Source organism: Strix aluco, chromosome 11, assembly GCF_031877795.1.
Source record: "Strix aluco isolate bStrAlu1 chromosome 11, bStrAlu1.hap1, whole genome shotgun sequence".
NCBI lineage: Eukaryota > Metazoa > Chordata > Aves > Strigiformes > Strigidae > Strix > Strix aluco.
Window position 1 is genome coordinate 11,457,644 of NC_133941.1, and position 27,208 is coordinate 11,484,851.

A 27,208-nucleotide genomic window follows, 5' to 3' on the forward strand; every position below is an offset into this window, starting at 1 on the left:
AGCATGCTATACTAGACTACATTAATATTTTTGATATGTTCAAAAAAATTTAAATTGCTGTGAACTGTGGAATTTAGGCAGTATTGGTTTCAAAGCATATTGTCAGTGTAGTGTGTATATTTAAACATATGGTTTAATTTATCTTCTTAACTTGACAAGTGCACTGATTTATGCACAAAGCTTCTATTCTTAGCTAAAAAGGCAGGGGATGTGGCTTAATGAATTGTCATGATACTTTCCATGATGCTGAGTTCAGTTAGTCCTTAAACTGTGAAGTTCATGTGGTCCACTCTTCCTCAAAATGAAGGATTGGTTTCTAAAGAGATTTTTAAAATTTTTTTTCAAAACTGAACTTAGAAAGAATTAATAAATTTGTGTTAAAGAGTAAAAGGCTCCACACCATGTTAGTTCTGCCATGCAAAGGCATTTAGGCACAGCTCTGAGGTTTTATGCAGCTGAAGATTCAGTTAACGGGCACCAGTTTCAAATACAACTTCTTTTATAACTTACAAACTGGTTCACCTCTCACAATTTAATAAATAATTCTGGAAGTATCTTTAACTTTTGCAAGTGGGGCATGAGAACCTAATCAGGTTACATGGCTGGTGAACTTCCTTGCGTATAAATTATGGATTTGAGGAGGTTTGATGAAGTTGTGTATCTTTAACTGTCTCTGTGCATGTACTCACCATCTGCTCTCGGGAGAGGGATGATAGAGGGTCATTAAACTATAATGGTATTTACTGGAGTGGAAGCATCGGAGACAGCTGGGTGACCACATCCCAGATTGAAGAAACAGGAAATAATTTAAACTCTCTTCAGAGGCTGGAAAGGGTAAACACCATGTGAAGCAGCAGATAACGTAGGGGTATGCTGCAGCTCTCAAACACAACCTGGGGAAAAAAAGTAGCTAGGGACCCACAGGAATAAGGAAAAGTAGGGTGACAGTCTAAAAGTAATTTATCCTTTGAGTCCTTCCAGCTTCCTCAGGATGAGCAAGAAATACAGCTGCTGTTCCCCAGGGGAGAAACCAGCAATTGGTTTATGAATGTTGGGGTCCTGGCCTGTACTGATTAAAATGAAAATACACTATCTGGTTGTTTCTTAGTAGCCTAAAAACTCCTGATTATACTAAATATTTTTTTCACAGTATCAAATAGAGGTAGCATTTTAAAGTCAAAGACCCATACATGAGGGTTAAGACGGTTTTTGCATTTTCCAGACACACTAACAGTGATGTGGCCTTAAATGTCAATTGACTTAGAATATCTTTTAACCTTACGTCTATATGAGGGTTTAGTGTAGTTCTCCCACAAGAAATCTCCAGTGATCTCTGTGCTTGATATTAGAGTACAGTTTACTTTCAGCCTATTATTCCCTTAAATGCTATTTCTTCCCACATGTTTCCTAGACATTATGTATGCTAAAATGTGTGTAAGCATCATCACACAGTCTTTTTAATTACAAAATGACACTTGTAACTTCACTACCTGAGCAGCAGCTAGGACTTCAGAGAACTTCTGTCTATGAAGGCTTTTTCCTCTGCTTTTCTACTGGCAGTGCAACCAAAAAACTGTATTTCATAGCCACACATACCAAATTTTAACAGTCTGTTCCCAGGTTGAGATTAGCGATTATGGATGAGCCTTGTGATAGACTTTCAATGGGCTGCTACATGTCTACCCTCTGAAAATCAACCTCTTGGAAAGTATATCAAGGTAAATTCTCCAAATGACTATGATTAAATTTTGTTTTTTATTAGCTATGACCAATCTTGGAGACATATGAAAAATCCATCCTGCCTAGGGATGGGTGAAAGCATTATGCTCAATTTCAAACCCAAGTACCTTGAAAGTACAAGAAGATCTCCTGCCACAGACAGGCTTGGATGAGCAAGAACCAAGAGGAGCCAGGAAAGAAAAAGTAGTTTAAGGAGCTTTTTGTTTCATAAAAGAAGTAATAGGCTGTAGTGAAATATACTGAAAAAGTAAATCCAGTTGTGAGGGATGTGTTGCAGAGCTGTGGAAGTTCTCTGATAAATTGTCTTTAACATGTAAGTTTGACCACTTCTGCTGCACTCTGCTCACTAATCCATCACTTATACTGTCACCTCCCATGTCCCAAGCCTGTGAACAGCTGGAAACATCTTCTTTATTATACTAGAAACAAAAAATCCTTTTCCTCCAAACATACCTATCATATTTCTTAAAAATGATTCAACAAGATGAAGAGTAAATAAACCAGCTCTCTTAGTTGAAGACACAGAAAACATATTTCGTCTTAAAATCTTGTCTAGTTTGAAGTATAATTTCTTATATTCCATCATGGCTAAAGATATAAATTTAATGAATTAAGTTTTTCATCAGTTTGTTGAGTTATGCACACCTGAGTATAGGTTTTCTGTTTCCCAGGATGTCAAATTTAATGTGCTGTGTGTATTACAGCAGTTCAATATCATGTAAACATTATATATTAGCTTTTTTCTTTCTCCTAAGTTTTGTACCGTTTAGTTTAGCAACTAAAATGGTTGGAGGTTGAATTTGAGAGATGCCAGAAGTAGATTTCCCATTTGTATTTAATCTGTTCAGCTCAAAATTCTGCTTGTGAGGCATCGATGTGCAGTTGTTCAGGAGCAGTCTGGCATTCCGCAGGAGCGTGGTTCTGCGCAGGGTGCAGCTTTGCAAGCAGTGCCACCGTCACATGGCTGGCTGCTAAACCACTGGGCCCTGGGGCGGTCTGCAGGAGTTCATGCTACAGAAAGATGTCCTTCCGTAGACAAGAAAAGTGCAAGAAGAAGAGAGAAAAGTGTCTGAAGAGCCCATAAAACCATGTTTTATGGGTTTCATGTTCCTAATTCTGGTATTTTTGAAAACCATCTAGTCTTTTGGTATCATCATTCTGTCCTCAGACTTGCTGCAGTACACATATAGACTTACTGAAGAGCTTAGAAAAAAAGCTTAAAAATGGAAATGCCACATCCCCACTTAAAAACTGGAAATGCAAAATTTTGGGTTTATGTTGCTTTTATTCTGGAGCAGAAACTTCATTCTCCTTGGCATTGTGGGTTTTTGTGAGCTGGGTGGGCACTGCAAGGAGGACGCATCTGATAGCCCCCACTAAAAGGTTTCTTTTGCAGCTTTGCATATCTCATTGCTGCAAGGGACTGCTCTGGGAAAGACATTCATTTTTTTTCCCCACTGTCACAGTGTGATGACAGCACCTATCAGAAAGGGAAAGGATTGAGTGTTTTTTCAGAGTTCTTCAAACAAAGGTATATTCCATGTTAGAATTTAAAAGGTGATTCTTAAAAACGAATGATGGTGTACTTGGCTTGACCATCCAAAACGCTTTGGTGTGGCGTGGAGAATCTGGAGCTGAGTGAAGGAGTGCTAGATGAGATGGTGGCAGAGCTGGAGGGAGGAGAGCCTCAGGTTTATGCTGATGAAGGTCTCCTTATTTTGGGTTGGTTTGAATTATCCTTTGCTTCCAATTCATTTAGCATATGTCAGCTGAGGCTTTGTGCTAACGCTTTGTGGTTTTCCGGTGAAAGCATTGGCAGTACGACATCTCAGAGACAAGTCCTTTAGAGTGGGACCTTGCTTCACTCTTTGGACACAAAAGGTCCGTTCCTGTGCTCCAAGGATGTGCTTGTTCTGCAAGAGCAGAACAAGCAGTACTAGCAGTGCTTGAGAGGCTGATAAACCAGGGTTTGTGAAAAGGCTTGTGGAGCATATAGAGTTTGGGGGGGTTCTAAATGACTGCGTAGGCTGAGTGCTGAGTATAACTCTTTGCAAAGAGAAACAAAACCTCACTGAGCTGTTTAAACTCCAGTTTTCAGTTGTGTTGTGCAAAGTTAATTTATGGGCTTTTTTTATATCCAGAAAATATTTAGCCATTTTGAATAATCCCTCATTTTCTGTGCCTGTGCATGCACCTCCCACGCCCCATGTTGCCAGGAGATACCTCTCTAATCAAGATTGTCAGTAACAAATGTGCTCCTGTTTCAGAAAATGAAATCGGCAGAATCGACTTTCTGTCTATGAGGATTGAGGGCATGTTCCAGGCAGGAAGCAGGTCAATACTCAAAATATTACAGTGAAATAATTTGAGGATGTGATTTTCCGGGGGGTGAGGGGGTGTATTTCTTGGTTCAGAAAAAAGTTGTTTGCCAGTCGATTAGCTCTACCCTGTGTTGCTATTCTGCATGTACAAGGTGACAACTTTTATTCTTTAAAGCCTGTCAATTTTGGGAATATTTTCTACTTTGTATGTGGCAAAGCTAATCAATCTGATAATGTGAGTTCCAAGTCAAGGGTGAAATTCTTGTCATTTATCATATTTAAGTTCATTCCATAGAAGTGTAGGCCAAAAGAAAACACCAGAGAGAGAAGTTTTGCAATAGCTTGCATTTTTGGAGGTGAGTGTGCACCATGGGCAGCACCGTGCTTTGGTCCCCACAGGGACCGATGGCTCAATGGACGTGAGGAGCAGCCGCTCAGGCCTCACGAACGCCGTGTTCCTGCTGGGATGGGTGACTCGGGGACTGTGGATCTAGACTGTGGTCACGATCAGGCGTTTATGAACTCCTGTCTAACGCCCCCAGACTCGCATTGCAAAATCAGTTCACTTGGACATTCCTGGAGGAACACTACAAGTTATTAAGAATCACTAACTGTAGTCCCATGCATTAGAAGTCGCAGATTATGTTGGAAACATGCATTTCCCTTCGTTAGAGACATCACAGATCATCCAGTCCTTCTCTTTGTGGAGCTGAAGCTGTCAGCATGCGGAGGTCAGCACACCGCTCCCATGTGCTCCTAAGCGAAAGCATTGCTTATCACAGGCTGTGAAACATCTGCAGTGTTGCTTCCAGGCAAAAGAAAATTTTCCTGGTGAAGTTTTTGCAATAAATTTTGAATGTAGGTCAGGATTCATCGAAGTTGCCTGAATTTTTAAGTACACTTCAATTATCCCCTGTGTGTTTTTTTTATAGTTTCTCTGAACTTCCTATTTAGCTGAATGAACATTCCTCTGAAGGAAAATGTGGAAACAATCAACGGTCATGTATTCCTCATTATAAAAAGCAATAGCTTCACATCTGAGTTTAAAAGCATACAGAGCTCTGTAGAATTAACTGATCTCTGTAGAGAGTTTAATATTCTTACAAACCTAAAAGTCTGAGGGCTGCTGGGCTTGAGAACCTCTGCAGAAGTGAGCAGACAGAAGGAACAGACAGATAAACTTAGGGACATTTAAAACTAGTAACTTTATAGACTGAAATTAAACATTTTTATATCTCCAAACTCAAAACAATTCAGTCTTGTGATTAGCACTCAATAGCAGTGCCTGCTGTGCCTTTACTGTGATTTTCTTTCTCATGCGTAGTGATTTAAAAAAAAAGAAAAAGGAAGAAATAGGATTTTTCCTGCTGTGTTTATAACTATCAGCTTTGCCGCTTTGCCTTCTGTCTCATGTTTTCTGGGGAGCCACAGCTTCCTTGTGCTCCTCCTTCCACTGCAGAGGCTGGGATATGTGCATTGCTTATAGCATCTCCAAGCAGAGCCCAAGCCGCATCTCGGCTTATCTCCTGCTGCCCAGCATCTGACTCGTGTAATGCTGCTGAGCTCTTACAAGTTCTCTTACAAGTATCACTTTGATTGAAATATTTATCTTTCTCCTGTTTTATCTATAACTTCTAGCTCACTTTGGGTATTTCATGGAGTTCCCCTTGATAATGTGGTAGTCGTAAAATACTGGGGAATGTAATGGTTGTGCCTTTAGCTGCTGCTTTAATTAAAATAAAATGAAATAAGGGCTCCTTGTTAAATGTTCACTAAAGTTTATAATGGGTATGGTTCTTTTTCAGTGGGTATCCTATACATAGAACTGATTTAACTGATAAAATCCATGATGCAGGTATTTATCACATTACAGAATTTCTTCCATCTAGTTTCTATTATTTCCACTATGGTCCTATCCAAAGCCCATTGGAGCTAATAGGCTTCTATTAGCATCAATGATCTGTAAGTTAGGCTGTAAAATGGGCTATTTCTGCTCACTGGTTATAGCTACTAGTCATTATTTTAACTGTCTTAACAGGAGATAAATTAATATACTACTGTTGTAACTTAAATTGTAGAATTTAAGTTTTACTACATGCAGTAAATTCTTATCTAGCTATTCAAAAGATCACTTTAATTATATGGCAAGGGAGAACCCTAATAGAATCTGGGTCTGTCCTCCTTGTTCACAGCTGGAGTCTCAAACCACCCCTCAGGCCTGGCTCTGTTGCTTTTTGTCTTCTACCAGCTGTAGGGTGGCTTTGCCTCTGCTGCTATGGTGTCAGTGCCTGCTCACACTCCTCTTTTCCACCCCAACTGTATATTTTGATCTTGGTGCCTGGTTTCTTCTCTGATCCCAGGTTTCTCACCTACCAGACTGCGCATCTGCCTCATGTCCTTATTTCTGCCTGCCAGCAGTGTTGTCCTTGGAAGACTTTCCTCCCCAGGTCCTCTGGTACCCTTCTGGAACACCCAGCCGTGGTGGGTGGCTTCCCCCATCCTGGTCACAGAGGGACTGCCCACCTTTGAGTCCTGCCAGGGGTCTGACACCAGGCTGCCAAGGACACAGCTGAAGCCATGCGTTAGGACTGCTCTCTATCATGTGCTGGAAAACCAAGAAAGATCCACATGCTGTTAAATAACCTGACTTCTTATCCTGCTTTTAGTCCTGGCTATATCATAGTGGTGAAGGGTCTAGAGCACGAGTCTTATGAGGAGCGGCTGAGGGAACTGGGGTTGTTCATCCTGGAGAAAAGGAGGCTGAGGGGAGACCTTATCACTTTCCACAACTACCTGAAAGGTGGTTGTAGCGAGGTGTGTATCTGTCTCTTCTCCCAAGTAACAAGCGACAGGACAAGAGGAAACAGCCTCAAATTGTGCCAGGGGAGGTTGAGACTGGATATTAGGAAAAAATTCTTCACCAAAAGGGTTGTCAAGCACTGGAACAGGCTGCCCAGGGAAGTGGTTGAGTCACCATCCCTGAAAGGATTTAAAAGACATGTAGATGTGGTGCTTAGGGACATGGTTTAGTGGTGGACTTGGCAGTGTTGGGTTAATGGTTGGACTTGATGATCTCAAAGGTCTTTTCCAACCTAAACGATTCTCTGGTTTAGAAAAGGCTAAACGGGAAAAGCCTCAAACAGCAGCAGAGGCATCAGGGATCTGTCTCTTCCTTTGGAGTGATTTAGGGAAATGACTAAAGTGACAATTTCTGCATGATCAGATTCATAGCTTCAAACCTATGAATAAAAAGATATTTTTACTCAGACATGTTTTTCATACCTTTCTCAGTCTTAATTTTCTAATTCCATACTCTTTGTTTTCTGGTTTTGGACTCTATTTTATTTTCAATTCAAGATGTTACAAAAGTTTTTTAAAATAAGTTATCCCAGAAAAGCCTAGAAATCACTAAGAAGTTTTGCCAAATAGTGAATGTATTAAATTTGACAGCTTCATCTATATAAAATGAAAAGTGAAAAATATTGACTGTGGCTGGAAATGAATTGATACATAAAGATAAGATGCAGATGAAGGTTGAAAAGTTGACAATTAGCACTCTAGGAGATAATAAAATGGGGTTAAGCAGGGTTTAATGGTAAAAAGGAATGTTTTGACGCAGTATTAAGACGCATGGTTTATATGTGATTGAATGGGTAGTTAGGCCTGTCTGCAAGCTGGCAAGAGTTGAACTCCTGCTACCTCTTTGGAGAACAGGCTGAATTGGTGTGAACTCATCCTGTTTCTTCATGCTGACTCCATCCATGCAAGGTGGGAGAAGAATCTGCTGTTCAGGAAAAGGCTTAAAAAAGGGAAGGGCTTTAACATCTGTACCCTGAAGATGGCTTCAGTGTCAGAGTATAGCATGTATATCAAGACCTCGCCTCATGTCCCTCCCTGCTTCTTTCCTTTCCTTGCATGCCCTCCCCATGTTGCAATGCTCTCGCGCTGGGTAATGAGCAGAGGAGCTTCACACAGCTCTTCCTGGACCACTGCTGTGACTTGGGAAGGGAAAGCAGGTTTCAAGAGGCAATGGGAACATGCTCTGCTCCTTACAGCTGCCTTCCCCAGGTCTTCCACTTGCAGGAGAGGAGGGTATGCAGAGCCCTAAGATGGGGATAACAGGAACACACATTGCTGTTCACACGTTTTGAAGCTGTTATACATAAATCAATGCTGCAGTCAAGTTCGCAAACCTGATTTCCTTTCATCTGTTTCCTGTGACAAGTAAACCAAGGGCTTAATGTGATATCTCAATAAATCCTCATGCTACCATGCAGCCATTCCTGAAATGCCATGCGGCTCAGATCATTTGCCATAGTTATCCACCGTGGAGATGGTTCTTGTTTTGTCTGGCCATGGGGTTGCTTCCTCCGATAATTAATATTCCAGATTAAAAACAAAACTGTGTGCAGTGCCCCTTTCTTTTGCATGTCTCTGCCAGCTGCTCGGCACTTACCAGCTTGACAGCCTCTGGCGATGAGGGAGTACACAGCCAGTCTTATTTTATTTTTTCCTAGCAGGAGCTAATGCTTAGTGCAAGGATGTCTTTAAACAAATACACTACTTCTATGAAAAATTGCAGAGGCAGAAAAAGGCAGTAATATCGCATAATCTGCATAGTCAATATAGGCAAATGCAAGCGTGTTTTCAGCCCTCTAATAGGGTATCGTAAACATGCAGGGTTTTATGGCATTCAGCTGAAGAATAGCTCCCATAAATTACATGCAGTGCAATTTCTTTGTTTTCATTCTGAAGTTTATTTCCTTTTATGTTTAGTAATTAAATCACAGCAAAAGGATTGCATTATGGAGTGTACCAAATAATAGCAGTGATTACGTGGAGGTGTCATAGGAGTCACTTTGTTTTGCTATGCACACTGCGTGGTGTTTGTCTGCTAGCCACGCTCCACATTGCCAAGACAGGTCACCTCGTCTGAAATACCCAGGAACTCCTGCCCTCCCCTTGTTTTGTAGCAAGTCCCTTAGGATTCAGCCACAGTTTTTAAATCATCTGCTGCAGGGATTTATTGTCCTGGCAGGAGGTATCTCCAAGGAGCTCCTAGGTGCAAAGCCATGCATGGCCATGACTATTCCAGCTCTCTGCCCTGCAGCCTGGGGCACGGGCTGGGCAGGTGGGCTCTCGGTGGCCATAACCTGTGGCCATGTCAGGCAGGCGCCTGCCGCTGTGCCCATGGCACTTGTTTTCAACTGCAGTTATCTGCAATTTTGAGAAGGTTTCAAAATCTCTAACAAAGTTCCTATGTACTAAAAGACCAATGTGTTTTCTGTTACAGCCTTTTTATTCCCTGAATTCCAACTCAGAATAACCCCAAAGGATATCATTGCCTGAACAGCAGTATTAATTTCTCTTTATACACCAAGCCTTAAACAGTTTGCATCACCATCAAAGCTGCTATCAGGTGGCAGTACGATCATGGCAAACAAATCCCTCCAGCCTTTGGTGGTCTTCCTTTGTCTGCTCGGTTGTTTGATTTTGGAGAATTTACTCTCCCAGGGAGAGGGAAAACTCTGTCTTCAGTCCAGTCCAGACGAAGATCTGAGCCATTACAATCAACTGATTTTAAGGCTAAATTAGCCTGTTCTGTATGTCCACAAGACCTCCATTTATCTGCTTCCCTTTTAATTTACTTGGGGAGAAGCTCATTTTTTTTTTTTTATGAAACTAACACTTTTAGGTCTAAAAGCAGACTATTTGATAGCACAATATCACCAATAAGATTCTGACTCAGCTGTGTCTTTAGATCTGCAAAGGAGACAGTGACATCACTATTTCTGCAGTAAAAAAATCCCAAAGGATGCACAATAGGCATGCTGTGCCTTCACTTGATATCCCATGTGTGGTCCCGGCCTCGCTGCTGGAAATAGTCCACTGATAGCAGGAGGAAAATCAGGTTGGAAGTCTGTAAATTCTCATATTTTGCTGTGTTGTCTCATTGCGTGGGTTCCTTAGTTTCACACAAACAGCTGAGCCATTTGGCTTCGCAACATAAGCTGTGCCACTGCCAATTCCGGACGTAAGTGTGGTGAGAAATGGAGCACCTAAACCAGGCTGCAGCCAGGAGAGCTGCTGAGCGCAGCCGAAACACAAGGCTTAAGGAAGGCAGGGCCCTGATGCTGCTGTTGAAGAAATAAAATGGGATTTAATATTGTAAGTAGGATGCCAGGCAAGTTGGAGAAGTGACTGCGAAGGCACCCATGGTAAGGAGGCCATGGGGTCTGGGCTTTTCCTCTCAAGGAAATGGTTCACTCGGAAGGCAACCTGCAGAGCAGGGAAAGCTTTCTGACACCTCACATCAAACTTTTGTCGGGGCTCATTTGTAGTACAGAATTTAAACTGCCCCAAGATGGTTTTTTGTCTCTTACAAATCAATTGACAGCCGGAGGCAAGGGTAGAGCATCCACACTGTGTTTTACATATGTGTACAGAAATTCACTGTAAATACAATGTAATTAACAGTGCTGCTAAGATGCACAGAATGTTTTTGGGTTAACGTAATGCAGAGTTAAGATTTTCATGATCCTCCTAATCAAGTTGAAATGTGGTGCAGAGTAACCCCAGTTTGAGCTTTGTACCTATGAGACAGATTCAAGCTACAAGATAGCCTGTGAGCTCGGCTATGCAGTTTTCTTATTTTTATGTAAAACGTGCAAAGTGTGTGTACATTTTTTTCTTTTTTCTATGCATGATTCTGGTCTTTCTCACCTTAAATTCTGCTAGAAGAAAAAAGCTTTGAGTGGCAAAAAATCCTCCCAGAGTTCTAGAATAACCAGCTATTCCCTGGACATTGCGCCCTCTGAGACCCAGGTCCAGAGGTTTAAGTTCATTATTTGATTCTACTTACTGTCAGCAATTAAAAAAATAAATAGAATTTGTATATGGTTGATTTGTACTGTATTGCTACTTGAATAATTACACAGATAATACTAAACATAGCCCTATACTAGACAGACCCATTAAAAATGAATATATCTTATAAATATTTTTTTAAAAAGAGTAAAAATGAGGTACATTTATGACAAAATCAGGTTATTGGATTTTTTAGAACTTTATGTAAGTTTTCCCAGCCTGAGGTTAAAATCTATTTTTAATATTTTATACAACAACAGGAGTAACAAGAAGCTGTGAGAAATGAGAAATTCTGCAATTAGTTTTTCATAGTTCAAGAATTGGGGGATTTTATTAAAAATTCCGTATCCCAGATGAGTGATGGGTCACGGGGTCCGGGCAGTGGGACTCAGCTACTTGCAGTTCTGGCACCCACCGTGCATAGCTGATCATTTAGATCAGCTTTGTTATTGTTTTGAATACTTGATATATAACTTGTTTTGATTATTTGCATAAGTCTTCTGGGACATTGCTCTTCCCAGACTGTGTGAATCTTTCAGATTCAAATTGAATAAACATACCAAAGGGTTATCAGCCAGATATGATAGTTCAGAAAATACTTTGCAGTGCCACCTCACAGTCCACTAAAATTCTTACAGGATATGATTACTGAAGTATAGGTTTCACTTTTTAATAAATTCAGACGCATTAAACTTTTAGTCATTATTTACTGAGCCCTTAGTTCAGACCATGTTAATTTTTTGAAAGATCCCCTAAAAGCTAGAATTCAGGCCTTGATATGCCAGCAAATGCTGAGAGAGAAATCCACCCTCTTTACTTCTACTTCCAGTTGCTGTAGGAAGCCTTTTTTTGTCAGTAAGAAAAAAAAAATATATGGCTCGCTGGATGCCACTAGTTTGAAAAATCAGTGAGGATTTTTTTTTTGTCTGAGAGGAGCAGAACTTCAGTGACATCCCAGCAGAAATAAGAAGCTAAGCACCTAACCTTGGGTTTGGAAAAGTCAGAGAGTGAAAGCAGTTCTCTTCAAACACTCAAATTCCAGGCAACCTTTCAAAATAAACTTTGAAGGGAAAACACAACACTAAATTATCACGTGAAAGGGATATCAAAATCGTTGGGTTTTGTTTTTATTTTTCTTCCCTAGATGATTTTTGAATGTAACAAAACATTTCTAGGTCCAAGCATCTCAATTACATGGGTTTGAAACCTTCTGCCAGTAATAGGTGATGAGGGAATTGTTGTTTTGATCGCCTGCATTCCCAGGAATATACTGAGTGCAAGACTGGCTTCTTAGCAGTTTTCAAAGTTAATAAACTTGCTTGTTGTTTTTCCTTTCTAAGTTCCGTTTTATACTCTTAAGAAACATCCTATTGGTAGCACTGAAGGAAGGCGGCATGCCAGGCAAAGCGTTCTTCATAATGTGTCCAATTTGTTCCCTTGTGGAACTTCTGTGGAAAAAGCTCTCCCTTCATCTTTCAAATAAAATGGATTAATTTGTAAGCTCCAGAAGTGAAAAGTAAAATGTAATTAAGATGCTGATTTTAGAGATCTCAAGGAAATATCTTCAATATTTTAGCATCACTTTTTGTCTCCTGGACAAGATAATAATGTGTATTTTGAGAATGGACCCATTCAGAAGTGAATGGTAACTTTGAATGTTATTTATCTATCTTTGTTCAGACTGTGAAACTGTCTTGATTCATTACCTTGAAGCAGTGACCTGGGGATAAAAGGAACTTCATTGTCATGCAGAGTCCCTTGAGCCTTGTTTCTTTGGTGTAACTTCTGTCAAACTGAGACAGGAATAAATTAACCCTTAATTCTTTAGGAAATTTATGATCAAAAGTCAGATGGAGGTTAATACTCCGCTTTGCCTGACAGCTTATTTTTTCATCCCAGAGCTTGCCAGCACATCTGTATTCTCTGGTGGAAAGAGGCTGCTTGGAGATCAGGATGGGCTGGGTTTGCTTCAGAGGTGGCTGCAGGGTCCTGCCTGGCAGCCAGGTTTGGTTGTGTGCTCTGCTCTGCATTCAGGTCTTTCACTGACAGTCTTTGCTATCAGAAAAAAGAACAAAAATTAAAATTTTAACATGTTATGGGCTTCACAGACCATTTCCATTGATGGTGGATCAGTGATATGGCTCAGAGAGAAGAGCTGGACCTACTGAATACCAGCTCAAATATCCTTTGCTTTTCAAGTTACTTTTGCTATCTCTAAGATGGCATTTTATGCAGAGTTTATAATTTATTGCTTGGATATATGGGATAGCCATTCATCTTAATCTTGCAAAATACTGCATTGAAAATTTTACTCTGCATGAAGTTGGGAATTGTTTTTAAATTGGTGAGTTTTAAGGTAAGTGTTCTAGACAATCTTCAGTAAAAGATTCTCTAAAAGAGAGTAAATTCTAATTTGTAGAAAATGCCAGACTACGAAGTTTCACTGTTTACAGCTTTTTATTATGATAATATTATTCCTGGTTTGAGCAAATTGTCTCCCGAGTTTGTGGTGTGATGGGCTTGTTCTGTGTTGAGAAAAGCTGGGTTTTATCTAATAGGTGCTGCCTCAGGTGAGTGTTTCTCGATATATTCCTTCCATGGAAAAGGTATAACAATACAGAATGACCCCTAATTAACACCAGTAGCATTAATTTAGACTTGCCTTTAGTCACCCAGATCTCCTTACTTAGAGATGATTTATGCTTACAAATTATTCAGGTTTTGCAGGGCAATGACAGTTTCCTGGGAGCAAGAGACAAAGAGTAAGGGTTGTAATAGGATGATGTGTGGTAGTTAGTGGCTAGTAATTAAAAGGCTTTAATTACTGTCATTTTTTCTTCGGTGGAAAATTGCACTCTGATTCACTGGTTCAGAAGGTGAAGGGACATGTTGCGCAGCTGGGAATATCCAGCGTTTGAGATGGATTGCTGCTTCCGTGAAGTTGTCTTTGCTAGTGATAAAGGTGTGCAGGGAATATTGCAACATGGTAAAATGTTAAAAGAGTGTGTGCCTGTTATTAGCTGACTGTTTTCATATAATCCAGAGTCTCTAATTACATTTTAAGCTGTGGCACTAGGTTCTGCGTAAACTAGGTATATTGCTTCTAGGAGTTTTTAATCTAACAAGTCAGAAAGGGATGGTGTCAGTGATAGTTATTTCTATACACCTTTTATTACATCAGTAAAGACATTCCCTGCCTGCCCCACTACTAGCAGAGCTGACCCCACCAGCCAGTTTCTTGGGGGATATATAGTATGAGCGTAAGTTACAGAGCACTTACATTGAAAAAACGTATGTAGAAGAAACAGTCCAAACTCATGGGGTTGTAATTCACAACCGTGGGTGCTTATTCCTTCAGCAATCTTTGCTAATATTGTTAGAATTATATTTATTAGCTCAATCTGATGGGTGTAATCCTTGCTTCCCGTGAGCATGTGCACCCTGGCATCCCTTCTCGGGCATGGACCGAGCGGTGGCAGGTGTGTGATGGCGAGGAGGCAGCTCAGCACAGCGCGCACCAAAGACCCAACAGCCTGACAAATACAAATGACTGGAGTGAGTTGGGAACTTGCATCTGTTGAGGTGCTGTAACTTCCTTGATATAGTGAAATGAAATCTCTATCTAGTGAATGTAAAGGAATGCCCAAAGGAGGAAACACAATGTGAAAACTGACATTGTTTTTTTCGGTCTTTTTTTTTAGATAATTAATTTTTGCAGCGTTTCATTCCCATTTATCATAAGTATGTCTCAGAAACATGCTGCGTATATGTCATTTGTTTTATCAGGCACAATATGCCCGTATATATTTCATAATGTGTGAATTGTGTATAAGTGCAACTCCAGAAGGGATAATTTCAGCAAAGAAGCTTGAGATAGATCAGGATCTGACAGATGTGCTGTGAGAACGAGGAGAGCTCAGTGAGAAATGCCACCAGCACGCTCCTGCTACCCTTCATCTCCCCGGGCCAACTTTTCAAATTCCTTTTTCTCTTCCCATATGCAAAAGGGTAGGCTAATATTTATTTTGGGACTCACAACAACAGGACCACAGCAGAAAAAACCCTGTCTTTCAAGTGCTGAAAAAATTCAGCTATGTGTACATCAAAAAAGTATTACTGTGAAGATTTGCACTGTCGGGGACACATCTTTTAGGCACCTTCTATTTTTGGACGTTCAATTTTGCAGGTCACTGCTTGCATCTGCTAAAGAGAGCCTGTGCCTCTCCCAACACACAGACCTGGATTCAGCAATTAAGAGGCAGGATTGGGGTTAGAAATCTGATGCTTCGCTGAATCTGGGCCACAGCCAGCGTTCAGGAGCGGGGGCTGGCCGGAGACCGGAGCTGCCCACGCCCAGGATGCTTCTTGGAGGAGTGTATCACAGCAATGCTCTCTAGCAGCATGGGCTACCAGCTATTTCTGAGAAACACACTCAAAAGCCGCCCATGATTTTATCATCTTGGACTCTTCACAGCCCTTCAGAGTCATCTCTTCCAGGAGCGCTCATTTCTCACTAGTTCACCCCAGGTGATGTGGCTCCTGCCCCTCACACTAACATGCTCACAAAGGTGTCCAACCTCCACATTACTTTTGGACACTAAATTGTGAGAAGGATATTCTCACATCCTTACGGGGTGGTGTATTGATGCAGTCCCACTGAATGAGGTCTAATCCTGCTGCTTTCCCTGTCTGCAGCTGCTTGTTATGAATTAGTTCCTCATGCTGCTCCGCTGGAATAACACTGTTTAATCCCTTTCACAGGTAAAGCAATTTCCTTTAATTTAGGAAAAAAAACTTGTTTGTCTGTTACATGAAAAGAAACTGCATTGCTTTTGTCCTATGACCCCTTTACTAAAGCCAAACAGTTTCTTTAACCTTCATTTATAGAGGATTGCTCTGTGCTACCATTCAGTGCATCAGTCTGAGTGACTTCCAATTATCAGAGGCTCAAGGTTATGATTCTTCCAATTTCTGAATCAGATGGGAACGACCTCACCTTGCAACCAGATCCCAGTGTTTGGAATTCTCTCCATCCCTTTCCAAATGTTGGTGTTTCTGGAAGCAAAATACATACTGTCTCTGTCCTCATTATCTAGGACTTACGTTTGTCTTACAAATTGTCAAGGAACATCAGCAATGGATATTCTGCAGCCTATTTAGACAGTCCATAGCTGTGCTTGAGCTGACCTTAACATTACAAGAAGTTTTTCCTAAAGTCTAAACCTTAATCTCTTTTGCATATTGATTCTTGTCACATCCATCTTGGACATGGGAACAAATTCTTTCCTTCTATTTCAAACAGTCTTTTACATGTTTTAATACCATTAGCATCTTTTTTTTATTATTCTTTAGACTAAGCAACTCCATTTGGTTTTTATTTATAGGACATTTATAGACCTCTAATCCTTTGTGGTGTTTTGTGTTTGGGGCAAATCTTCCCTGACATGCAGCATCAACTCTTGAGTGTAGTACTGTATCTGAGGCTCCCCCGTGCTGGGGAGAGTGACAGGTTGCTTACCTAGCAGGAATTTTCAAATTAAAAGGACCTGCAAACCTGGTTATACATCCCAGAAATTTTGCTGCTTGCACAGTCCCCGAGCATTGCTGACATGTTCAGCCACATGTGGATCAGCACAGAGCTCTCACCCAGCCGGTGGCTCCCCAGCATATGTTTGTGGTATTTAACGCAGCATCCTATTTACTGCAGTACGCAGCACTTGTCTCTTACACAAATCCATCCTTCTGTTTCAATCTGGTTTTATGTCCAATTTGTCAAGGTGATTCTGAATTACATTCACATCCTCAGAGGTACCTGCAGCCTCTTAGTGTCACCAGCAGACTGAATAAGCACACCTTCTCTTCCCCCATTGCTATTAATAAAAGTACTGGAAAGCATGAGACCAAAGACAGACTCACTTTGACAGTTAACTTTCAATAATTACTCTCCAACTATGGCTTTTCAGTCAGTTATATCCACTCTTCAGTAAAGTTATAGAACCGGCCTCAGGTGAAGTCTAAATTGAAAATTTCCAAAGTGATAAAATAGATAAAACACCTGTGCTGCAATGAGGTCTGCAAGGGTGAGTTCAAATCAGCAATGGACTGCACACAGGCAGCCTGCATGTGTATCTGTTTTTAAAAATAAGCAGATAATTATGCCTGCCAGATAAAGAGAAGGAGAAATGAATTTCTATGTGAAGTCCTTTCCCAAAGTTGCAGTTTTCATATTCCTCCCCCCTGGAAAGCATTTGAGGGAAGTGTGGCAGGTATACCCTAAAGAGGAAGAGATAAGCGGTGCTACTGGTAAATACCGGGTTTCGTGAATGTTTTTTTCCAGGGAGGATGCTTCGTTCTTTAGAGTATTTGGGAACTCTAACAAAACTGATGGCCAGTCCATTTCATTGTGGTTATTTTGACCGAAATGGTTGTATTGTCCATTGAATCTGGTATGGAGGGGTCAAAAATCAGAAGTTCGAGTAAAGTGTTTAAAATCTTCTAAAGTTAAATCATTTCACTTAGAACTAACCATTTCTTTTTCAATATTTCTCTGTTAACACTGCTCCTTAAGTGTTAAAAACATAAATGAACATGTGTCAATAGTGTCTTGCAAAAAACGGGACGTAGTCCTGCACTGCTGGCTCTGTGAAGACTATATACATTTAGAAAGTGTTAGTGTGTTTGGAGAAATGGAAATGGATAATGGAGTTTTGGTGTGGCTTTGCGGGCTTCTTTTTAGTTATGCTCCTAAGACTTGGGAAACACCTAGCAACATCTTTGATGGATATAGATCTTTTTGTATGTGTATATTAGAAGAAGGTGTCTTCATCTTATGGAAAAGGGTTCCTTTTGAATCTCAGAAAACTTTTCTGTGGCTTATTTTCTACCTTTTTTGTGTAGACAAGTTGAATTTGAGTTTATGCTAAAATTTTGTTCTTAGGTTTTGCTGGGACTGATCTTTCTAGACTTGGCCTGCAACATGCACCCAAATGCAGACATTTGCCGTATCCATTTTACTTAGACACACAAATATTTTGTGCTCTCAGCAACTGTAAGGTCCCCAGTTGTGTGTAACCAGACAGCAGTGGGGTAACCCATATCTCAGTTCTCTCTTCTGCATCCAATCCTGAAGATTATTTTTATGATACTTCTGTTTTAAAAGCTTGGTAATTCTTTGGAGGTTTTGGCCCCATGAATTAATGTCGCTGTTCAGGACAGTAGTGAATTCACATTAGATACTTGCTCTTGCCCTCAGGTCAGATCTGTGACAGTCAGAGGGTAGGCACCACCTTAAATCTAACAACTCACATGTTAGTGCTTGGAGTGTTTTGTGCTTACCCTTAGCTCTTCCTTTGTTGAGGTGATTAAAAGATGCCTGTTGCTGTCTGTATGTGCAGCATGCTTCATTAACAGTGATTTATTTTGGAGTTTAGCAGAATTGGCACTGTGTAGCACACCGATGTGCAGTAGTAAAACGTGAGATGATTGCTAAGGCTTCTTGCTGCTGCTGCTACTGCTGCAATACTTAGGGGTCTAAGGCATGTTTTGCAACTTTTCCTTCAGAATACTCACAGACTTGGGAGTTCATATAGTGCAAATTATAGCTACAAAAGTATTTTTTGCGTTCTGAATGCATCCATACACCTTAGCCTTAGGTTTTTCATTTCTATTTTGTTTTTTCAGAATTACTAATCATTAAACATCCAAATGGAATTACTGACAGAGACATGTCTACTAACTCAGAAAAATTCACCACAAATACTTCTACTGCATGCATCTATTTTTTTTTTTTCATACCCGATTGCAGTCAGACCTCTTAGAGTCAACTTTCTTCGTCAGAATCCTATTACAAAGGTGTCTTTCAAAAGAATTTGCAGTGGATGCATTGCCAAAAGTGAAGTTAAAAACATCTGCACATGTGTGTTGGCACTAGGTTTTTTAATAGGATGCACTTCCAAACTGAAGCACAGCTATCTTATTTTCATCTTGAAAAAATAACTTGTATAGTGCTGAAACTACACATGCTTCCTTCTGGATATAAAATATTAAACTTTGCAAGTTTTCAGGCCTCTTATATTCTTCTTCAGAGGCAGTGCAAACTCCCCTGGGATTTTATAGTCAGAAAACATTTAGAAATGGGAAGGATCTTTTCAATTATATATCTTTTGCACAATGTTGCCTTCCCTAAAGTTGTTGCCATAAAAAGTCAACGTGTTTCAACAGTTTTTACACAGCTCTGAACAATGGGCCTGCTGATATGAGTAGCAGAAATGTTTACAGGAAAACATTTTGAAGATTGGACTCATTCACATGTGAAATAGGGAACTATCATGAGAAATGAAAATGCAGCCATATCTTGAATACTACCATATTTTAACCTTAGGAAAATATTTTTAACGGTAATCATCTAATTTACTTTTCACTACTTTTTATGTTAAGACAGGCATCATTTCGCTTTGGGAAACTTTCTGTAACACAGTAGCCTGTGTTAGATGTATCAGTAAAAGCCAGGGCATGCATTGGTTGTGGTTACACAGGGCCAGGGCTCAGCTGGCAGCCGTGTCTCCAGGTTCCTATTTTCAGTGCTGCTCCTGGGGGGACTGTTACAGAGCACCAGGAAGATGGTGCTTCTAAGGCTTTAGTATTAATCCAGTGTTCGCAATTCTGGGCATGGTGACAGAATGTGGTACTATTCCATATATTTAGAAAATATATGCTAGAGTCTCTTCTAGGAATATATTGTAAGGTAATTATTACAGGGTATATACTTTGGATATATAAGCACATGGAGTTGCCATTAACATTGATGGAAATGCCAACAGGAGCCTCAGTGCCACATATAGACAGTTTGTTAATACCAGAAGTGACTGTGGCCATTCAGATATCTGAAAATTTTTCTTTGAAGTACATGGATGATCCTCTGATGTGTGCTGGTTCTCTGGAATAAGTTTTGAATAACTAAATAACAGGGAAGACTTTCAGCGTTTTCACTGGACTTAATAATCAAATGTGCTGAGCACAAAAAAAATGCATATTTTTAGCATAGCTTTTATTTTGGGCTGAAAGTAAGACCCACTGATTGTGTCAAAACATCTTGGGAGGAAAGAAAGAGCCTGCTATTTTTAATGCCCTTATAAGCTAAAAACTAATTTACATCAGTAATTTTGTATTGGTGTTTAAAATGCTTAGAGAAGCATGATTTCCGAAGTAGGAAAAAAAAAAAAAAATCAGTTTGCAAAACCCACAAAGTAGCCAGAATTTTTCCCAAAGGGGTGGTGAGTCAGGAGAAGAGGAGAAGTTGCAGTGGGGAGGAGTAATACATTGAAGACTATCCAAGAATTTTCTTGCACATATGGAAAACTAGGGAATAAAATACCAAAACAACAATCTCCATTCAAAGAGAGTATCAGGGATGTGATGCAAACAGACTTGGGACCTGCAAACAGGACAACCATCTCCATGGGCCTCTGTGAAGAATTGTCCCACATCTCCATCAAGTCTCCAGAAGCACCATCCTCAAAGCCCATGGAATAAAATACAGACATGTTGCTTGACTTTGGTCACATCTGGGGTTTTATATTCCTAGTTTTCTTAACCAAAAGACAGATATAATACTTCCTTGCCAGTGGCACTGCTTACAGATGGCTGAGAAGCTGAGTGCTGTTGTTATTATTCCACATAGCAGGAGGGATTTTGGTCAGCCCTTCCGTGTGCTGGCAGCTCGCGGATGGGTCTGCGGGTGCTTTTGACAGGTTGCTGGCAGTAGGTTAAGTTGGTAAGTGCTATACCTCTTGTGTTTTTAATTAGGTACCAAAGGCTGTAGGTGATTGTTCTGTTTCAGTCCCACATAGCTTATTGCAGAGGGTGAGGAGAATAATCGTAAAGTGTTGCATTGCAATGTAATGGAGAGGAGCCTTATAAGTGACATGGTGGGCTTATTGATGGGAATAATACGTGGGAAAATGAGAACACATCAGCAGCTGCTGGTGAATACAAGATCTATCTCAAATCTCACTTAAACTAGCGTAAAACCAAGAGCGACTTGCCTTTGGTAGAGATCTCCTGATAGGTGCAGTTATAACCAACAGAATTTGGTACTAGAGGGAAAATGGTACTTCTCTATGTAACAGGAGTATATAGAGTAAAACAATACGTTTCTTGAGTTCACTATAAACACAGAAAGTAACTGTTTAACTATGTCAATCAATATAAAGGTCCATGATGACATTTTCCTTCAAAAATTAATAATTAATACTCTGATAATTCACTTGGGTTGTTACTAGTTTTTATTGATTATTCCTTCCTGCTAACCCCCAGCTAGCCTAATCAGCCTGTGTGAGAATAGATGAGTATGTTCCATTAATCTCTACCCCCTTCAGAGTTGCATCTTCAGATCAGAGGATGAAGATTCTTAGTCTTCTCAGTGCATTGAACCTGACTTTATTAGAAGAATCTTATCAATTTTAACTCACAAAAGCAAGCAGAGACCTCTCATGATACCTCTTCACATGCTATTAGTCATGCAGTTTGTCTTGTAAGCATGAAGGTGGTCCCTTAACTTCCAGCCTTCAGTGATATGAATAAATTATGTGTCTCTGACTTGATTTATTTATTTTTAATATTTAAATGCCTGCTCTCGAAAAGGTTCCTTTCATAAAAGAAGGCACTTTTTTCCCCCTTGGGTTGCACTGGGGGGAGTTACTTCGCAGTGATAAGCTGAGAAAGTCTTCGAATTGCCTGCTTACAAATTTTAACTATTTACAAGTTGTAATAGAGTATGAGGAAAAGATCAGGTTTTACCTAGAGATGTTTTAAGGGGGTTTTTTTGAGAAATTTTAGAGCAATGAGAATGGGTGTAAAAATGGGAAAAGCATCCCCCATGCCTGAGCAGGGTGGGAATGTTTCCTAGAAAGTGTTGCCTTGCAGGGATGGTGTTCTTAGAGTAAGGATGATGTTTGTAGAAAAAAGTGAGAGTAGTTGTTCTCATAACTTTTCTCTTAACTGCGATCTACAGAATTCAATAATTACTCAGATTACCCCAGAGAGGCAGTGAGTGAAACTGCTGATGACAAAATGGAGAGACAGAAGAAATCTCACAACAGCCGAATGGAAGATGCAAATACAGGGTTACAATTCATAACCCTCATCTGGTACCCAGCGTATTTAGTCACAAATCACTTCTCAGAATTATTTTAAATGAAATGCTTAAAAAAGTTTCTTTGTTGGTCTTCAGATGCAACTGTCCTGGAAAGAAAAAACAAGCTGTCAAGAAATAAAAGGAGTAGCAATCCTAAATCTCCTTGTAATCTGTCTTTTTTCTTTTACAGATTAAAGGTTGCCTAAAATTTCCAGGGAGCCCCCTTCTCTTCTGTAGTTAACTGGACTCGTCTCCTCTGACCTGGGAAGCTGAAGATGAGGTTGCTATGGGAACTGCTCGTGCTGCAATCATTCATGGTGTGCCTTGCAGGTAAAGTGTCATTTTAAAACTTTTGATTTAAGAATGCCACTGTATTTCACACTAATGCAAAAGTGCACCGCATTTTTATATGCCAGTGATAAAATGGAAAAATAAGTCCCTGCTTCATGACCGGCATTAGGAAAGGTTGCTGAGCAGATCAAGCTGATGTTCTTAACAAGCTCCTTTTACTGTGGATCAGTATCTCCACAGCACAAGTGTGGTGTTTCAAAGGTCTGCTCTACTCAGTTCAAAGTTGCTGTTGATGAAAGTTGTTTTCCCATGTTCTATGTTAAGCGTTTCAATGCTCAATTAAACCTATGTGGAGTACAGCTTTAAATCCCATTAAAACAGTGTTGTGTTACAGCTAAGACCTCGCTCCATTTAACAAATAATTAGAATAACATATTTCAGCAATATAACCATCTTCTGCAACTGCCCTTGCTTAACTTTTTCTTCACTGAGAGCTGCAATGTTTTGAGCATTCCCAGCAAAATGAAACTTCTGAGGAATGTTTTTCCTCCTCCTTTTTCCTGGAGCTGAAACAGTTCTTGAAGACGTTTCAGATTTGCAGAGGGTTGGCAAAACTTGCACCAAAGCCTTGCTGATCTTCTCATGTGCAAGGAGTTGCTTGTAGGCTGCTGCTGGGTGAGCTGGGGGAACCGGGCTGGGTGCTGCGATCACACCAGGGCTGTCAAAGCCTATTTAGAGTCTCTTGCTCTTTGTCGTTCAGCTATCGTTGATTGTTTCCTCCTTGAATTGGTATTATTATTCTTTAACGTGTTTTGTTCTGAGCAGGAGGGGAGGATGTTACATTTAAATAATATTTATGTCACTTTGGTTTCATCTGGATTGCTCTAATTTATCTGCTGCTTGGCGCTCAGAATGTTTTACTGCTTTGTTTAGTAACTTGTGCTATCTTCCCTTTTGTATGTGCACGTTGTCAGGGTACTTTTTCAGCATTTTAGGTAATAGCAAACTACTTATAATACTGTTTACTTTCTTCTGCTTAGCTCTACTGAACACAAAGCCACTTTTATTCCGGTACTTATAGGTACCTATTTTTGAAATTTGGTTCCAAGTCTTTCTAAATGTGCTATGACAGTTTCTGAGCTGGCAGAAAATTGGATGCAGAGAGATTCTGCAATGCAGTGCCACACGTGTTTCAGAAATTGCAACCCTAGAGAAGTTAGGCTGTGGGAATACATAAAGTATGATCCTTTATTTTAAGCAAATAAACCAAATAGTGGAAAAACAAAAGTGTGCAAAATGTTTTTTACGGTAATTTCTATACTTAAAATATCTGCTGCAAGATGTCTAGGGTCAGCAAAATAAAGTTTCGGGAGAATGTGTTTGGGGGTGACTTTATCTTTTACATCTGTTTTTTAGAAAAATGCATCTCATAAGCACTGGCTTTCCCCACACTGTTCTGCAACAACATTTTTTCTCATCTTTGCAGTGCTCTGAATATCTTCAAGGCACAGCATCAGTTTCTCTGTTCTGCTGAGGGAGATTTAACAGAGTTATGGGGAGAGGAGTGACAAAAGTTTTGTGCAGGTTTTATATTAGGTGATGAGTGAGGAAATTGTTTCATTTTGCTGAAAGACATGAGCTGACTTCTTTCAACAGGATTTAAATCCGGAAGTTTTTGTGTCTGTCTGCAATGTTGTACAACCTGGCTGCAGGCATGGAAGGGATTTTGCTGCATGAGCTGTGCTGTTACCATGAAGCAGAGCAAGTGTTTTACGTAGTGCTGTGGTGTTTTGGACTATGTGAAGACGTTCAGATCTGGCTGTTAAATATTCCAGAGTTAAGGAGGAAACTGTACTGGACACCTTGCATCGTCTTGTTCTGCATCGATGCACTCTGCAAGGCAGGAGGAGATGACCATAAAGTAGTTAATCTTAGCAGTTGCTATTTAGCAGCTCCATGCAAAGAGCACAAAGCTGTAAAACAAAAGTTCGTAGACAAACCTCCTTAATTCTTGTTTGCCCCTGCTTGTAATTATGCTGGTCTTGGAGAACCTCAGGTGTTGATTCCAGGGGAAATAACTTCCACTGCTAACTTCCCAAGCCATGTCCTGCCTGAGGCTGCCCACATCTTCCAGCTGCTCCTGCTGCCCTGCACGGTGCCTCAGCTTCAGGACTAGCGAGGAGGGATGGAAACTTTCCTTCTGTCTAAAACAGACAGGCATTGCTCGTCTCTGAAATTTTTCTTAAAATCTAAGTATAAAAACAAGTTAGGAAGTAATATTTTATTTTTATGTTATCAAGGCATTTGACCCATCCTTGAGAAAAAAGATTAATAATTGAATTATACCAAGAAAAAAACCAGGTGAAAATAAGATGCAGGAAAGTTATCTAACAACCCTCCATAGTGCATTGTGGACCCTCATATGACTGGGAAACTGTATAAAGTATTGAGTTACCTGTAAAAATAAGTTTAAACCTGAAAATTGAATACTTGTATTTAGTTTTTCTAATGAGTGTCAGATACACAGTCCAGGTATCACCCAGGTATCACTCTCATCTTTGTCTCTGCTGCAGAGAGCAGTGCAGCTGGTGGAGGGTGAGTTTTTTGTGTGTTGTTCTGTCAAACCCCCCATGGAGGCAAGTGGCCCCAGCATTCCCATGCGGCAATGGCCCTGGTGCCCCTTCGTGGATAGTCAGTGGGCTTCAGCTACTGCCAGTCCCAGCAACTACTTGGGCTTTTTTTTTTTGTATTTGCTTCCTAAATGAACATCTGTTCAGTAGAAATTGCATGAAAACTTCCAAACTCATATCATTCAAGCTATTAAACAGCTGTCAAACCCAAAGCACTTGGAGTATCCAAATGTGTCATTAAGGGTACCAGTTATCCACCACTGCCAACGTGCCAGGAGAAGAAAGACGTGCCAGAGCTGTTCACAGTCCGCATAGGATATTGCTATTGATTTTACATACTGGGTGTTCAGATATCACAGTTCTTCACAGCAGGATAAAACACTCAGCTCGAAAGCTTGATCAATCTGGGATGTACTTAAACCAGCTACCTAGAGGTGCAAATCTACTAATAATTTCAGGAGCTATCCAACCTCCCTCGAAAAGGCAGCAGCTCTGCTAAAGGTCTTTCTGAGCTTACCTTTCAATCCATCACCCAACCTGGGACCATATTTTTCAGACTGCTTTTCTCATTGGCTGTTCTCAGGTCATACTGATAAAAACTAACGATGCTTTCTTTGGACTCGATAGTTGATGTATACCAGTTCAGGGTTTCTGATTATATTTTCAAGAGTCTTTTCTTCAGGTGTCAGCTCTGGGAAGCAGTAACTGCAAATTATTTCTTTGGTGCCAAATAACTCTCATTTGTTAGGTCTGTCAGATTCCTTAAATAGCAGTTGTGGTGGTGATAATTTTATGTTTTGGGGAGTAAGATGAGAGGCAGAATAGGCTGTGAAAAATAACACACAGCTCTTCAAGTCATGACTTTGTTAACAATTCCTCTCTCTTGGGTAGCCTCATGTAGCTATCGTATACCCTGAAATACATTTGTGTACTGCCTGGAAACAGTGATGGGGAAACAAAAGACATCACACAGGATGAGCCAAACTGACTTGTGTTAATGAAGACGGGACATAGTCCGTATGCCTGTAATGTGCTGGACAAGTATGAAAGGAAATTTTCTGTATTTTTGTGACTCTTATGCAATTCTTTGCCTCATTAGCTTCCTGTAGCAGTGAGTTTCATTGTTGAAGTCATATTTGCATGTTAATGAGCTGCAGTTGCATAAATGTGTTAGCTGTCTGGGAGTGCGTATGCATATTTTATAATGTAATTTAACCCATGAAGATCCACTCACATTTTGACAGAAAACAAAAAAGGAACCTAGTAGCTTTTGTGAAGTGTTTATGCTCTGCTGTGTCGTGCATGTGATTGTAGTCTCAGCTTTTTCTTGGAGGCCTTGTTCTTGCCATTTAAAAAGATCTGTGCTCACAACAAACACACCAGCCAGCAAAGACTGGCCCTCCTTTTTTCTTAGCAAGCACCACGTAAACACAATAGCTTCAATAAACAAATTCATCTTGTAGTTCTGTAATAATGCTTCTGTTTCAACAAGTTTGTTTTGTCAAAGGGAAAGTGCTATTGCAGCTGTGTCTGTTCAGTGCTCCTGGAGGGGTGACTGAAGTAGGTCAGGAAAGCACAAGCCAAAATACCAAATCTACTATTTGTTTTACACTGATTTGATCAAATAAGGAAACGCTGTTCTTGCTCTCTGCTAACTTGGCTTCTTCATGAAGCCTCCCAGCTGTGTAAGCCTTTGTTTTGCAACAGATTAAATGAGTTGCACAAAGATTGCTGGTAGTTTTTAGTGGAACATGGAAGGTGATCCTGAAAGTTAGAAATACCTGTGTTGCTCCCCAGAGTCATATAGGTTGCTCTGCAATTTCTGTACACGTTTACACTCCGTTACATGAAAAGCTGGAGTTTCACAGTTGTCCAGGTATACAGAATTAGGTATTAGCTTATTACCTCTCGTATCTGAAAAGGTAAGATGAATTAATATGGAGAAGACCACACGTACAAAGTTTATGCATCGTTTCTGCGATCAGAACAGGAGTTGGAGTGGTATTTATTAATGGGCTTTTTGCTGGCTGTCAGTACAAGGAAGCCTGTTACTGGTGTCATGATATCCCAGCAACACCTGCGCTTAATTCTTCAAATCCAGGGACAGCATCATATTTTTCAATATCAAATTCTATCATATTTTGATTAAGGTGGAACAAAAGCATTTTTTCACCCTTTATCTGCTGAAAAATGCCATTTTCTAATCTAGAGATATGCACATGATA

At 40.2% G+C, this 27,208-nt stretch overlaps 1 protein-coding gene across 5 annotated transcripts in view; it reads left to right on the forward strand.

Annotated features, from left to right (window-relative positions):
* LOC141928213 (contactin-4) overlaps positions 1 to 27,208 on the forward strand; it is a 343,764-nt gene that overhangs the window by 152,285 nt on the left and 164,271 nt on the right. For all 5 annotated transcript variants that reach the window (XM_074836062.1, XM_074836060.1, XM_074836064.1 and 2 more), the window contains one exon: positions 22,253 to 22,392. In XM_074836062.1, the coding sequence (XP_074692163.1) occupies positions 22,338 to 22,392 (55 nt within the window). In that variant the 5' untranslated portion in view covers positions 22,253 to 22,337. The remainder of the gene's footprint in view (positions 1 to 22,252; positions 22,393 to 27,208) is intronic.